Below are 17111 nucleotides of genomic sequence, written 5' to 3' on the forward strand. Positions count from 1 at the left end.
GTGTTTTAAGCTGTTTACATTTATATACTTCTGTAATTTTTTATGGTACAGAGGGGCTTGTTATTTCCCCCCCTTGGAATACTAATAGAAGTTTGACTGTCTAGCCCATGTGCTAGATGCTGTTAGTATAAAACTGCCTTTGACTTTCACACCTCTCAGGGGACAAGTAATTGTTGTGTTCAAACAGCCTGTAATTGTGATCCCGCTGGCTTTCTCAGTACGCTTCTGGCTATTAGAGTCATTAAACAACTCAGCACCTGTTAACAGCATTGTAAATATTCAACCCTGCTTGTATGCTGCTTGAGACCAATATCGAGGAGGCTGGCAGAGCTCAGCATCATAAATTAAAGCTTCTGACAAGTCAATTATTGTAAAGCTGGGTTTCAATGTGAATTAAATGAAATAACGTGGTGATAAAATGGTAGGCTGTCTGTTTACAGCAAGGACAAAATAATGACTGGATGATTCAATGCATCTAGGCATCGTAGGTGAAATTATACATTATCTCATTCCTTTGCCAGAAACTTTTTTTTTTTCAGTGTAACACGTAGAAGGTTTATTTTCATTTGTGCTACTATAGTTCAGAAAAAAATCTGAGTATCAGAGGGAGGAGAGGTGTTCCGGGTTCACATACTGCTCTGTAACTGTGTAGAGCCTTCACCGTTACAAAAGTGATGGTGTTTGCTGTCACTGTATGAAGAGAGAGCTACATGGACAGCAGGGCAGGTAGGCAGTGAGTTTTTCTTTTCTTTTTTTTTTAACAGTATCCCCACTAAGAACCAAGAGACTATTAGGGAATCTTCCACACTAGACCACTAGGGAAATTTTGTTTTGGGGTGGATAGAGGGGCCCTGGAAGAGAAAGGCCATAAGATGCCTTATTATATCTGATTGCTGATTACAGGCCTCTACTGACCACCAATGCTGGTGTGCAGGTGGGGATTATTGCTCCAGCCAGCCACTGCCCACTAATATGTTGCATGAATTCTTTTTGCAGCCAGAGTTTGACCACCTGTTGCTGGGGATTTATTGTTCCGACCAGCCACTGACCACCAATACTTCTGACCTCAGTGTCTCTTGTCTCCAAAGTTGCTGATTATTTTATGACATTCTATTTTAAGGTAGACTGAAAAGCATTTATAACGAATGGGTTATGTTTTTTAAAAAATTGTGCTTAGTGTTATATTTGTCTGTTAGACTCTCACTTGTGGTACAGTAATAAAAGCATATTGTGTGGGAGCAAGAACTGTAGCAACAAGGGCTGTGTATACAAGGAGTAGACTCTGTTTTCACATTTGTGTTTTCTTTCCGGAGTGAAAGTCATTGTTATGCAACTTTTATTTTGGAGCTAAGTTAGCTTTTGAGTTTAGGGACAAGATTAGGTGTGGGATGTAAACATGGGCTACACTTTCAGGTCCAGATCTGTTTATTTCACTTCTGTCCCAATAGGATGAGAGGGGGAGTCCTCCCAGGGAGCAAACAGACTGCAAATAAAAACCTTTCCACCACTCTGGCTAAATCAAAAATTGAAAATGAATGCAGCCACCACAGGAAAATTGGCAAGCTTCATTATATTGCATTTTTTTTAAACTACTTTAGGTACAACAACCCCCCCAGATCCCATGTGAAAAAATATTGAAGGTTTAATCTGGGGTTTCAAAACTAGTTGCAGCCTTCATCTCAACAGGGGCATTGTGTTCCTGTGCATCACAAGGATATTGTGCTTTGTTGTATGTTGTCTGTACTAGTCAGAACTAGCTGTTTGCATAGTTACTTTTAGGTAGTCCAAATCTGTTGTTTTCCGTAGGATTCTTTTGCTTCCAGTTCTGCCATTCACAGTGGCCCTGCCAGACTATGTTTCAGCCTACTAGCCAAAGGAGGACACTCCAGAACAGTGCTCAATCTATTTGTTAATATTTCATCCAGCCCCCTGGTGCCAGCCAGCAAACACAGTTCTCCATGTCACACTCCTAACACAGAACTGTGGAACTTACTCTGTGGAATCTGGCAGAAAATGTAACACAGGGAACTCCAAAGCACAGCAGTCTAAAGATGGCTATATCACAAAACAATGGTGCAGCGCTGAAATAAATTAAAATGTATGTGCAATACAATAGTGCGGTGAAAATACATCAAACTCTTATGTGTCACCACAAATTGAAAAACAAAAGGAATCAAATGTGAAGCCAAAAACTGTGAATTCAGTGGTTGTTGGATTATGAAGGAAATGACAGATGTGGATACCAATGCCACCAAACCACAAAGCACCTCGGTGTACAACAGAGGGAGGCTCACCAGAGTCATATGACCCCCAATTAAGAGTGGTATACGACACTTGTGTATCATTCCAAGCTATCCAGCTTTCCTCAAAACCACATGCCAAAAGATGGTACTGCTGCGTTACATCAGATTGCTGTGTATATATACTTGGTTGAACATGGTATCATGAAAAAGAAAAAGACATGCTCTCCATAGCATAATCCTGATTAAAACACCAATTTAATGTGGTAAACGCACTTACAATGAAAAGGTGACAACCAGGCACTTCATATTATATAAATAACTCATGTTCCAGGATCATGTATGCATAATGGCATGTGTTCCATCATTTGTTCAGAGACTGCGGACATACATGGCGGCGGGAATACTGGCCCGGCCACTCTATAAGATGCACAGACATTTCCCCCCAAGTGTGTCTTATGGAGCAAAATAGTGTCCCATCATTGGTGTCAGTGGGAGGAATAGCGTCCCATCATTGGTATCAGTGGGAGGAATAGTGCCCCATCGTTGGTGTCAGTGGGAGGAATAGTGCCCCATCATTAGTATCAGTGGGAGAAATAGTGCCCCATCATTGGTGTCAGTGGGAGGAATAGTGCCCCATCATTGGTATCAGTGGGAGGAATAGTGCCCCATCATTGGTGTCAGTTGGAGGAATAGTTCCCCATCATTGGTGTCAGTGGGAGGAATAGTGCCCCATCATTGGTATCAGTGGGAGGAATAGTGCCCCATCGTTGGTGTCAGTGGGAGGAACAGTGCCCCATCATTGGTGTCGGTGGGAGGAATAGTGCCCCATCATTGGTGTCAGTGGGAGGAATAGTGCCTCATCATTGGTGTCAGTGGGAGGAATAGTGCTCCATCATTGGTGTCAGTGGGAAGAATCGTGCCCCATCATTGGTATCAGTGGGAGGAATAGTGCCCCATCATTGGTGTCAGTGGGAGGAATAGTGTCCCATCATTGGTGTCAGTGGGAGGAATAGTGCCTCATCATTGGTGTCAGTGGGAGGAATAGTTCTCCATCATTGGTGTCAGTGGGAAGAATCGTGCCCCATCATTGGTATCAGTGGGAGGAATCGTGCCCCATCATTGGTGTCATTGGGAGGAATAGTGCCCCATCATTGGTGTCAGTGTGAGGAATAGTGTCCCATCATTGGTGTCAGTGGGAGGAATAGTGTCCCATCATTGGTGTCAGTGGGAGGAATAGTGCCCCATCGTTGCTGTCAGTGGGGGGAGGAATAGTGCCCCATTGTTGGTGTCAGTGGGGGCTGGAATAGTGCCCCCTCATTGGTGTCAGTGGGAGGAATAATGCCCCATCATTAGTATCAGTGACACCAATGATGGGGCACTATTCCTCCCACTGACAGCAATGACACTTAACTAGCCGACCCCTGTTCCAGCATGGTGCTGCTGCAGCCAGAATACCTGGTTGCAGCAGTACCATCTGCACGGCATACTTACCAGGTGGTCAGCTGTCCTCCTTCCTTCACTCCGGCCTCTCCCTTCCTTGATTTTCGTGGGGCCATTCGGCTCCGCCTCCTCGCTGGTGATTGGCCGCCTGTGTGCCTTTCCTGAGCTACAGTACTGGCACCAATCACCGGTGAAGATGCGGAGCCGAGCAGCAGCGCAGACATCAAGTGAGGGAGCTGCCGGAGTGAAGGAGCAGCGCATCCTGGACTGGATCGTCGTGGGACTGGGACCGGAGCCAGATAAGAAACAGCAGCCCCCTGCCCACCGATGTACTTGGTGTCCCCTGCCGGCGGGCCGGATGAGTGTGCTCGGCGGGCCGCAGTTTGAGGACCCCTGTTATAGAGGATATATTGTCAACTACATTTGTTCAGTATCTCTGGATAACAGGGCAGTTCCAAAAGATATGTAAAAATGTTGCTGTGTCCTCAGGGCAATGCCAACAGCTAGAAGGGTGTGCTGGAAACATCCAGTGCAGCCTCTGAGGAGTATAATATATTCTATGTAGAATCTTGAACTGAATCAATCAGTCACAAGTAGAAACCAATTGCTGCACAGGATGCTCCCATATGTCCTCCCAATCCCCAGAGTCCAAATCAGGCACCTCCACACCCCATTGCACAAAAAGATGCTCAGGACCAATATGAACCGATGGTTGCAAGGCTTTGTAAATAGAGGAGAGGGGTTTCCTCAGGAACTCATCCCACAGCATGGACTCACTCCCCAACTCCAGAAACTGTAGTGGACTACCCTGAAATTGTCGATGAAAATTAGCGATGAAAAGCATGACGTAGTTGAATGTATCTAAAAAAAAATAGGAGTTGGGAAGAGCATATTGAGCTTTTAAGGAATCAAATGTTCTGAGCGTACCACTCTCACAGATCTGCTGCAGATACTTAACATTTTTCGATGCCCAGACCTGAGGGTCAGGGAAAAGAAATAATTATTTTAAAGAGGGATTCAGCCGTAACGGGGTGTGGGGCCACCAAGCTCGGGACTCTAAAGGAAGATGCAACCGCCAGGCCCTAAGGACCGCTCTCATAGCCATAGTAATGGGAAGAGGTGTGGCTGGACCCCTATATAACAGGTTACGGAGGGCTTCATAAGAGCCCATGAAAGCTGCCTCCAATACCACAGCAGCTTTGGTCTCATCAGCCACTATCCAGTTGTGCCCATGAGAGAGCAACACCGCAAGGTAATAAGAATATAGATCGGGGCAGGCCAATCCCCCCTCAGTTCAGGTTCTCTGCAGCACCTTTAGTTTAAATCTTGGCTGCCTCGAACCCCACAGGAAAGAGACTACTGCTGCATCAAATTGTTTGAAGTATTTCTGTGGAATCCAGACTGGCGTATGTCGGAGTACATAGTGGAAAGAGGGAAGGAGTTTCATTTTGACGTTAATTTTACCTATGAGGGAGAGTGGAAGGTTAGTCCATGACGCCATACATTGCTCCGCCCTCAAGAGTAACGGCAATAAATTGAGCCTACAGAAATCTAAGGGGTTCGATTAAACCACAATACCCAAATATTTCACTGTGGAGGCCCACTGCAAGGGGATGTCAGGATCAAGCAAAGTTTTAGCACCCTGTTCTATAGGGAGAATTTTAGATTTATCCTAGTTAACCCTTAGTCCCGATAATGGCGAGAAATCAGGGCCAAGGATGCCTTAAGGGATGGACCTGGATCGTGGAGAAACAACACCATATCATCTGGGTATATGAGCCTCTTTCTCAGTAATAGTGCCCACCTGTATGCCCTGAACCTCGGGGGACATCCGCAAGGCCTGAGTTAAGGGCTCCATAACCAACGGGAAGAGGGCAGGGGAAAGAGGGCATCTCTGTTTAATACCCCTACCCACAGGGAAAGGGTCAGAAAGGTCACCACCCAATTTGATCTGGGCTTGGGGATCACTATATAAAATGCTTAACCAGGAACTAAAATGGTGACCAAAACCCATCAGCTCCAACACCTTAGACATATAAACCCAGTCAACAGAGTCAAACGCCTTTTCAACGTCAAGCATGACCATCACCCGGGAGGATGACTCCGCTGAAGGGAATTGAATATGTGACAAAACACGTTGCAAATTAATATCATTAGATTTCCCAGGGATAAACCCAGTCTGATCCATACTTAGGAGAGAAGGAAGGAGTTTTCTCAACCTCTGTGCTAAAATTTTAGTCAGAATTTTTAAATCATAATTCAATAGTGATATGGGTCAATAGGAGGAGCAGCGTAGAGGATCCTTACCAGGCTTTGATATCAAGACAATGTGAGCTTGATACATGGAGGGGGGGAGAACACCCTGGGCCAAGCTTTCCCTGAAGAGATCATAAAGATGCCGTGCCAGATCTGAAATATAGAATTTATACCAGTCCCCAGGCAATCCAGCTGGCCCGGGGGTTTTATTGGGCGGGAATGAATGAATAGCTGCCTCAATTTCTGAGATAGTGATTTCTTTGTCAAGTTCTGCCACATCATCATCTGAGAAACATGGCAAGGATAGGCTCCCCAATCTATCCCCCAAGACCATGGGATCTGGAGAGGGGCTAGGACTATAAAGAGACTGAAAATAACTTCTAAATTCCTGCAGGATCTGATATTGCTCTAGACGGAGGTCATCCGTAGAGGACAAAAGTCCAGCAATTATTGAGATTCAGCAACTAAATTTGCCAACAATTTGCCATTGTTATCTCCAGATTCAAACAATCTGCCCGTGAGAAGGGCTGCATCCACATGGGACAGGGACATAAAACGTAGTTCCAGCTGCCTGTGGGCCCCAGCCAACCCGGCATAATTGTCCTCAGTAGGCGAGTCTGCGAGTTTAGAAACCATATCGGCAACATTAAGTTCCAACATGGAAGTGGTGCTGGTGAAGTCCTTCCTTGCTGTTTTAATGGCCAAGATATATTGCCCTCGTGTATAAGCCTTGAAAGCATCCCAAACTAACAGAGGGGAGGTAGACTGGGCATTAATTTTCCAAAACTGAGCGCAGGACCCAGATAACAACTCTCGTACTTTGGTGTTTCGAATCCACTTAGGATCTAGTCTCCAACATCCCGGGTGGCTCCCATTTCCCAACCTCAATGTCAACTCCAGTGGGGAATGATCAGAGATACCTGCCGGTAAGTAAGCTACCCTCTGCACTGACCTGAATAGTGAACGAGAGCCAAATGCAAGATCAACTCTAGAGGCCGACCTGTGAGTTGCCGAGAAACATGAGTAGTAACGTACCCCAAGATGTTGAAGCCTCCACAGCTCAGTCAAACCAAAGGCTTGGGACCATATCTCCAAATCCGGACAGATGGTCCAAAGAGATGTCAAGTACCGTATTAAAGTCACCAGCTATAATAACCTCAGTGACCTGTATTGGGGCCAGCCATTCCTGTATCTTATATAATACCTCAGCAGAGAAAGGCGGTGGCAAATAAACATTGACAAAAGCATATTTTACATTGCAAATCTCTAGGATTAAAATAATAAATCTGCCCCCAGGTTCTAAACATACCTGCACTACAGTACACTGTAAGGATTTATTCAAGAGTATAGCAACCCTTCTCGTATAACTAGAATACGTAGCATGAAAAGCCTGTTGCACCCAGGCCCTACGGAGGGATAATATTTTACTACCCTGGAGATGAGTTTCTTGCAAAAAGGAATATGGTTTGCGAGACTGGAGAAATTTAAACATTAGGGACCGTTTAAATTTATGGTTTAAACCTCGGACATTCCATGAGATCACTCTAAGCTCCATTAAATATCCAAGATAAGAAATAATGGAAGGAGGGCCATAGACCAAGTGAGCAAAAAAGGGGAGTGAAGGAAAGGGCCAATAGGGGGACAAGACCATCAGCCCTTGAGGGGAGCCTCCATAGCCCCCTACCGACTGCAAATACCCCAAATCCCGCCATGACAGAAATCTAAGGAGCGTACGGTTGTCGTATAGAAACTTAAACATACTTATCATAAACAATAGTAGAACCACCCTACTGACCAGTTACCCCAACTGACCGGTCAGTTTTATACCCTTAACAAAACTTGAAGTCCTTCCCTACAATAGCAACTAGGCTAAAACAACAGGGTAGTCCCAAAAATCAGATGTCTTCAGGGAAGAAATGAGAATGGGGGGGAGGGGTAGATCATCAATAGACGAGCCAAGGCCAAAGAGCTCCAGTATAGGATTATGGTCATCTGCAGAACATCTGATGGAAATGGCCCGAACCGTCTCCATACTCATGAGATAAGGATTCACCGGCTAGACTGCAATTCCTGGTAAACCATGGGACTTACCCAAGCTGCAACCAGAGCTAGATAAAAAAACAGGATCATCGCCAATGGAGTAGACCAAAAAGACAGAATGTCCATTAACAGGAAGTGGGGCCCCATGCAGGTAACGCAAGGCCGAATATAAAGTAGTTCAAACACAAAAGCATGACTTCTCAGGAAATCAATAGTTACCGCAGAGTAGAAAGCCATCCATCTGCATCAGTTGGGAAGTCAAAAAAAATGGGAGGATCCCTCATATTGCACACAAAGGCGACTGGGATATAACATACTGTATTTAATATTTTTGTCACAAAAGCGTCTGCGAATATCAGTAAATGTTTTCCTTTTCTTCTGTAATTCAGCTGAAAAATCCGGAAATAACATAATGTTAGCAATTCCAAATTGTAAAGCAGGGCATTTCCTGGCCTCAGAAAGGATGATATCCCTGTCGCGGTAATTTAGAAAATGCATCAGGAATGGGCGCAGATTGTTACCTGGTATATTGCGGCCAGGTGGTACCCTGTGCGCCCTTTCCACCACATAAGTGGATGAAACAGATAGGGGATCAAGGATTTCTTTAAAAAATAATTCTGCTTTAAGTGCCATTGATGGCCCCTGCGTGGGCTTATCTTTTGCCCTGTTGGTGTTAGAGCACTGATTCTCTCATTTCTAGTTCCTCTATTTGCAATTGATAGCCCCTGCGTGTGTGTGATTTGTTGCTCCTGTGTTAATTGTTATAAATTAATAAAAACCATTGAAATACAAAAAATAATTCTGCAAATTCTGATGGCTTCTTGCCTTCCGCACCCTCAGGAAGACCCAGTATCCTGACATTATTGCGTGTCTAAATCTATTTTCGGCGTCATCTGCTTTGGCCGTCAGAGCGGACACTGAACGCTGCAAAACAGCTTATAGAATTGGCGTGATTTGCAGTGAGATCCTCTGTAATAGAGAGTCTGGACTCAGTTTCAGTGATGCGGCCTTTAAATATATCCAGATCAGCACAGATTAAATTACATTCTTCAGCCAGCTTATCTATGCGTACCAAGAGGAAGGTTTTGCTCTATTCAATAGCCGCCAGGATGGTTAATGTACCATCTGAGGGGGATATCTGAGGATCTGGGGGTGCCACCTGGATCTGGGTGCATGGGACAGAGGGATCACCCAGGTCCGTGTCCATCTCCACTAGCAAGGCCTTCAGCCGCTCGATCGAGATGGCGTCTGGTCACGTGGTCGGAGCCAGGGAGGGACAGGACGGGGTCCCTGCTTGGCAGAACAGCTCCTGGATGGCATCGGAGGTAAGGGCAGAGGGCGGGGTGGAGATCAAGGGGATCAGAGGGTCTCACCGTCCCAATAGAGTCCGGATGACAACGGATTAATTACAGGATGGTAGGAGCTCTTCAGCTGCACGTCCGCCTCAGCTCACATCCCAGCCAGGCCCCCTCCACTAGTAGATTTTTTAACAAACATTTGTATGAAAATTTTTGATCCATTCGATGACTGGACAAATGATGTTCAAAAGTGCTTCAAACTTCTGTTTGCCTTTAACATTCGAATTTGGAATGAGTGGACTTTACTGAACTAAAACCACATACACTGTTAGAAATTTGTTTGTTTGAGTACAATTCCCCTCCCTGCTCCGTCAAATTTTAATTGTCACTGCAGTGAAAAATGAAAGTCGGTTTGACCCTGCTAATGATTAAAAAATTAAATGACCATTCTTAAAATAAAAACTTTCAAACAAAGATCTAATAGTGTATACCCAGCTTAACGAAGACCGTACAGAAGCAAACCTTGTCTGGATTAAAAACAGTCTAGGAAAAATGATTTTGCTGTATTGTAAAACTGCAAGGAATTGCAGTTTTTATTTCTTTTTAGAGGAAACTAAGGCAAAGTTTAGAAGAATGAAGATTTGAAGCATGAAAGTCAGCATTTGTAGTTAATGTGTGCAGTCCCACAACAGGCCTTTCAGATGAAAGCAGAACTTTAATCCACTTTTCCACCTCCTCCCCCCTTCCTCTATCACTTTTGCATACAGTTATTTTTTTTGGGGGGAGCGGATACCTGGAAGTCCAACCCCCTTTGCCCGCAGCCTCTTGGAACACGTAACAGGTCCAAGAAGGCTGCAGGTCCATTTACAAAGTACAGCGTAGCTCCTGCATGCATAGTGGGAAGCCAGCTTCCTTTATTTAACTTTTCCAAGGACCCAAAGGCCAGTGAAGAACCGGCCCAGGTGACGACAGTGCTATAATCCCTGGGTAAGTAAGGTAAGTGTTCTTTTATTAAAAGTCAGCAGCTAAAGTATTTGTAGTTGCTGACTTTTAATTTTCTTCATACAGCCTGAAGATCCTCTTTAAGGCTCGGTTCACACTGGCCAACTCCAAAGCTGTGTAATTTTCATTGCAACTTTGCAGTCCGACTTTGATATGACTTTTACACTCTCTGGCACTGACGTCATATCAAAGTCAGGTCAAAGTAGTGCAGGAACCTTTTGTGAAGGTCTCCCTTGTAAAACAGCACACAGTTTTCACAGTAAAACACAAACCACACACAGTTAACCCTTTGATCACCCAGATGTTAACCCCTTCCTGCCCAGTGTCATTAGTACAGTGTCAGTGCTTTTTATTAGCACTGATCACTGTGTCAGTGTCACTGGAGTCAGAGGCTGTTAATCCGTTCCCACCCAGTGTCAGAATGCCCTCCACAGCCCCGCTATAAGTCACTGATCGCCACCATTACTAGTATAAAAAAATAAATAAAAATTCCAGTATATATACTGCCATTTGTAGACGCTATAACTTTTACATAAACCAACTAATATACACTTACTGGGATTTTTTCTTAGCAAAGACATGTAGCAGAATACATTTTGGCCTAAATTTTTGAAGAATGTTTTTTTATTTTATTTTTTTGTAAGATATATTTCATAGCAAAAAAAAAAAGGGGGGGGGGTTTCAAAATTGTCAGGTTTTTTTTTTATAGCACAAAAAACAACACACACAGAGGTGACCAAATAACACAAAAGAAAGCTCTATTTGTGTGGGGATAAAATGACATAAATTTAATTTATGTACAGCGTTGCATGACCGCGCAATTGTCAGTTAAAGTAATGCAATGCCACATCGCAAAAATGGCCTGGTCATGAAGGGGGGGTAAATCTTACGGAGCTGAAGTGGTAAATTACTGTTGTTTACGATGCTGCCCAACAACCCTGATATAATGGGGCATTTTTGTCAGTCTAATTTGGTATTCATAATGGCCCATATTGTTTAATTAAGAACCATCTCATTGTATCTAATTTTGAGAAAAACGTTTGTTAGATCTGAATCGATTCAAATAATATGGCCATTTTTTCTTTTATTTGTTTTTAAAATGAATATGTGTGAGGGCTGCTGTTAATGTACAGAAATATTTAATGCTTTGTATTCGCTTTAGTAAAAGATATGTGCTTTTTCTTAACCTTACGAATGACTAGAATCTGCCCTTTAAGGTCAACTCCAAATGTCGACTATTTGATAGCTGCCTTAGGGCCTTTGTTTAAGGGCTTTCATTTGTATCAGGCGGGTTTTTTTATTCTAATATAAATATGAGAATAACCTGCAGAAAGCAGGACAGAAGTAGGTCAGCTGTAGGTCAAATGCATCTGTCTGTAAATGAATTCTGGATAATCTCAGAAGCATCTGAAACTGATTTCAAACTAGTGCTATCTACACAGGACCATACTACTCTTTCATTAAAACGTTACTAAACCCACAACAATAAAATCAATCTGTATATGCAGTAAAGCATGCTTGTTATACTGATTGTGGAACCGAAGGTGGTTGATCCTCCGCATTGTGTAAAAGGATGTTTGATCCTGTCTTCTTTGATCCTCCCCTTCTTTCACAGTCACCACTCCATCTGTTGATAGAACAGAGCCTTGGGTGGTGTGCATTTCCAGAGAGGTTTTTTTTTTTTTTTTTTTTTTTGAAAGAGTGCATGTTATCAGCACAGGGGCAATCAGCAGTGTCCAGACAGAGGGTCAGCAGTCCTGCAGCCTCATAGAAAATCAGAGGAGAATGAAAATTCCTCCTACAAGCTTTAGCCAGTGTTCTGCTGGACATTGACAGAAGTCACAAGACCGCTATATACTGCTGATGAGAAACGGTATTTAGAAGTTTATGTTTACTAAAATAATTGCATTTCCATGTTGTGTGTACTGTGGGAGACCAGATATAGTAAATGCAAGGTCATGGGTTTAGTAACACTTTAACAATTCATTAGATAGCTAACTGCTGTGTGTGACAGTACCATTTATGTGTTTAGTGAAACATATCAGTAATGAATGTGTTCATCTGGTTTGCCAGATAAGTACATTTTTGACAGGCATGTGATCCATAGTAAATAAGGAGATATCAAACCAGTTTGGTCAGTAATCAGTGCAAGCCCGCAATAATTTATTAACTGAACTAAAATTAGGAACAATGTGCAGAACCAGTTTTTATCATGTCAATTTATGTTGCTTGAGTTGCTGTAGCAAGGATTTGATTTAATGTTTTTCATGTTTATTTCATTTAGCTACTACAATTTGGAAGATGTTGGACATGATACTATGAATAAGTTTCTTTCGAATCTTGTGGAGAAATCACTTACTGACCTTGAGTGCTCATACTGTATAGAAATTGCAGAGGTAAGGTCCCTTATAGATCAACATTTATTAATTAAATTTAATTGCAAAGTTTTGTGGATTGAGAGTACTTTCAGAATGTAATTGGGTAATGTATAAACCAACCTGATGAGCAAGTAGTAGTAATAGATTATAAAACAGATGTTTAGTTCTATCATCCTGAAATGTTTAAATCCTATCAAGGAATATTGGAAATGGTAGTACTATTGGCAGAATTATTTGTGATGATTGGAAGTCTGTCAGACTCTATGAGGAGAACTTATTGGATCAACATAAACTCTTATTATCACACACACAGATTTGTATGCTTTAAAATCCCTGTGATCACCTGCAGATTTTTTACTGCTGTGTGTGCAAAGGGCAGCATAGCTTTCATCCTGTGTTTGCTACATCTCCATTTTGATGAAGATGGTATGGGGATTGACAGGTTGAACTAAATGGACTTTTTTCAACCTAACTATGAAAGCTGTCTCATTAACATTCAGCTCTCAGTCAGACATGTAGCGGTCTTTGACCAATCCTAAGGTTAATATATTATTAATGCTTTTTTTTCCAATGAAATAGGAGTAGGGAAGGTAAAAAAAAAAGTGCCATGTAAATAATATATATATATATATATATATAATATATATATATATATATATATATATATATATATATGAGACTGCATGTATTCAGTCAGACAGGCCCATGCACTACATACTTGTTGGTAAATGTAAGGGAGAACGTATAATAAGGTTGTAATGAGTGATGATCTGCAAGGCAGGTCATAGATTATGTGATTTTCTTGCCTGCAACCACGGCTTGCAGGAAAGAAAGTCGCTTAATTCCCTGATCAACTCAGTCAATGTTGATGAGGGAATCCTTCCCATGGAACTATTGTGTTCTCCTGGAGTGGGCACGGAGAGTCGTCTCTGCCAGAAGAGCCCAATGATTACTGCTAGTAGTTATAGCTGCTGGCAATAATCACATACTAAAATCTACGTACAATCTCCTTTAAAATGAACAAGTATGTAGTGCAAGGGCCTGCCTGACTGGACACAAATTGATTGTTTGATAATTTAGGTAAGCTTTCATATTTTCCCCATCAGAAGACCCCTTTGCCTCTTCTTCTGGGGACAATGCTAAAATTGGAATTCCCCTCACATTCCTCCTCCTTCGTGACTATGGCCGCCAGTACAAATAGAGGGGTTTATTACCGTTTCCTTTCCAATAAGGACACAGACAACAATAGAAATTTGGGGGAAAAGGTTTTAACAAGGCATACACATTAATCTTTATTTTAAAAGATACGTTCACCTTTGTAGGAAAATTATAATAATAAATGCACATCTTTTTTGTAGGTAAAAAAAAATGTGCATTTATTATTTTTTTACATTTCAGACTGTAAGGCATTGCGCCTGTGATCAGCAGATCATGGGTGCAATGCCTGGATTCTGCAGACTTTCTCAGTACGCTGTCTGCCCATACATGCTATGGGCAGGCAGTTACTGAATGACAAGAAGGATCAATGAACTACCAAGAGCGCTCACCAGCACCCTGGTAGTTCATTGGGATTTGTAAGCTGTCAGCCACAAAGGCTGATGGTGGTTGTAGTTCTTCCATGCAAAAAACTCTGTGAGTTAATTACGCAGAAGGGTGGACAGAGCCCTGTACAGCCACATTTTTTTTTAAATAGTCACAGTGAGCTCAGGGAGAAGATCCCAGGCTTGCTGTCACAGGTAGGCAGCAGATTGGAGAAAAGCTACATGAATGGGAATATGTTACATATTTCACCCTAAAAACAAATGGTACATGTAACTTGTTCCCAGAGGTGAACATATCCTTTATGGCTAAAATTTTGTTTTCATGATGCTACCTCTCACAATCTATTCATGTTTTAGCTCTTCATAGGCAGGAATACAGACCTGGCTTATCACTGTAATATCAGTATTGTAACATGTTGTGACTCAGCAGTCAAATACAGCCTATGTGTCATCAAATAATTACTCTCCATTCATTTTTGTCCTCCAGGGGACAGAGTACATGTACTCCTTTGTCCCATGTTCCTAGGTGCATAGCTATGAGGTCAGACCGGACTCCAGCCCGCTTCTCACAGTCACTTTGCAATGTAGCAGGCAAGGAGACAGCTGCTTGATAACCAGTGCTTGTTTTGGGCTCCAAGCACTTGCCCCAGACAAATGGTGGCATAAGGAATGCGGGGGTGTGATGTGTCAGTGATGCATGTACTTTGTCCCCTGTAGGAAAGACCACTGAAAAAAATTGAAGTGAGAGTTCTTTAAAACCTTCCCACTTGGCCTAAAGCAGATTTGACAGCCAGGCAGGATGCTTCTCCTTATGAGTGGACATCACATGACGTCCTCTCAGAAGGCGTTGCTCACGCAGCTGCAGGGATGACTGATCACTACACCGACCTAATCACAGCAGATCACATGACAGTTGTATACAATGGATGGCTTCCTTTCATGCCATCCATTGTACACAATTGTGTTGTTAGCTGTGATTGGTCACAGCGGTCACATGGTACAGACCGGGTCAACCCCAGCCCATCTGTACCATGTGATGAGCTTTAGCAAATCACAGCTAATCACAACAAAATACATCATTCAGTAAAAATGGTTACTAATATCAACGAAACATTGGTATAAGCAATCATAATGTGATAAAAAAAAAAACCCTGATCACTTACCCAGAGTAGTACAATATTACTTTGGTAAAACTGCATTGCTCTGGTCACAGTGTGTTGAAAAAAAATTGTGAAAAAAAAAAGAAAAAAAATATTAGAGATTGAAAAAAAAATATATATATATATATATATATATATATATATATATATACACACACACACACACACAGTATCTCCCAGAACTGAGTACACACCTCACGTTTTTGTAAATATTTTATTATATCTTTTCATGTGACAACACTGAAGAAATTATACTTTGCTACAATGTCCTGTAATGTCAAGTAGTGAGTGTACAGCTTGTATAACAGTGTAAATTTGCTGTCCTCTCATTATAAATTCAACACACAGCCATTAATGTCTAAACCAGTGTTTCTCAACCTTTTTTCAGTCAAGGCACTCTTTAAAATTCTGTACAGTCTCAAGGCACCCCATTCTAAAATGTCAAAAACTATTCTACACGCATCCCTTACACCCGTTAGAGGTGAATTGTTCTTCCAAAGCAAATACACTTTTGCACACTGGTACCAACTAGTATTCCACTGTGTCTTGCCCTCACTCGACTAATGTGACTCCAGTGCTGGTGGAGAGAGGGGTAAACAAGGATGATGTGCATGCACCCCATGTCCTCCTTATCAACTGATGATGTCATTGGTTGTTAGGATGCAGGCAGCTAGAAGGTCATAGAAGCGCACAATGAAAACCTGTGGCTTTGTGTACTGAAAGGCAGGATTGATCCACTTGCTGGCTTGTATACAATTTTTGGGCATTTTGCCAAGGCACCTCTGAAGAAGTCTGAAGGCACCCCATGGTGCCTGGGCACCCTGGTTGAGAAAGGATGGTCTAAACAAAAGTGAGTACACCCCTAAGTGAAAATGTCCAAATTGGGCCCAATTAGCCATTTTCCCTCCCCGGTGTCATGTGACTCGTTAGTGTTACAAGGTCTCAGGTGTGAATAGGGAGCAGGTGTGTTAAATTTGGTGTTATCGCTCTCACTCTCTCATACTGGTCACTGGAAGTTCAACATGGCACCTCATGGCAAAAAACTCTCTGAGGATCTGAAAAAAAGAATTGTTGATCTGAACTGCTGATCTACAGGGATTTTCACACACAACCTCTCTAGACTTTACAGAGAATGGTCTGAAAATGAGAAAATATTCAGTGAGCAGCAGTTGTGTTGACGAAAATGCCTTGATGTCAAAGGTGTCAGAGGAGAATGGGCAGACTGGTTTGAGATGATAGAAAGGCAACAGTAACTCATGTCAATATGGATCAAAATCTCTGTTTCCAACACCTTATTGAATCTATGCCACAAAGAATTAAGACAGTTCTGAAGGCAAAAGGGGGTCCAACCTGATACTAGCAAGGTGTACCTAATAAAGTGACCGGTGAGTGTGTGTGTGTGTATGTACAGTGGATATGAAAAGTCTAAAAAATTAAAATAATATGGTTGCATAAGTATGCACACCCTTAAATTAATACTTTGTTGAAGCACCTTTTGATTTTATTACAGCACTCATATGTGTAAATGGGGACTACAACAAAATGGCGTTACTGCGGAGCGCATGTGCGAAAAAGCGAACGATTTGGCGCTGGCCTTACCATGCATGCGCGGAATAGTCGGCAAGATGGCAGATGCGAATACACGCATGCCATTGCTGGCTATAAATTGAACATACAAGACGTCTGATGCTTGCAGGCATACTCCCTATGAATATGTGCTTGAGCATGAAATGCGTAAGGGAAGAGCTGCAGC

At 42.5% G+C, this 17111-nt stretch overlaps 1 protein-coding gene across 1 annotated transcript in view; it reads left to right on the forward strand.

Annotated features, from left to right (window-relative positions):
* ASCC3 (activating signal cointegrator 1 complex subunit 3) overlaps positions 1–17111 on the forward strand; it is a 915848-nt gene that overhangs the window by 781907 nt on the left and 116830 nt on the right. Inside the window, exon 34 of the mRNA XM_089665174.1 lies at positions 12564–12675. Within this exon, the coding sequence (XP_089521300.1) occupies positions 12564–12675 (112 nt within the window). The remainder of the gene's footprint in view (positions 1–12563; positions 12676–17111) is intronic.

Source organism: Staurois parvus, unplaced genomic scaffold (genome assembly GCF_062004578.1).
Source record: "Staurois parvus isolate SC_StPar_1 unplaced genomic scaffold, SC_StPar_1.0 ptg000048l, whole genome shotgun sequence".
NCBI classification, from domain to species: domain Eukaryota; kingdom Metazoa; phylum Chordata; class Amphibia; order Anura; family Ranidae; genus Staurois; species Staurois parvus.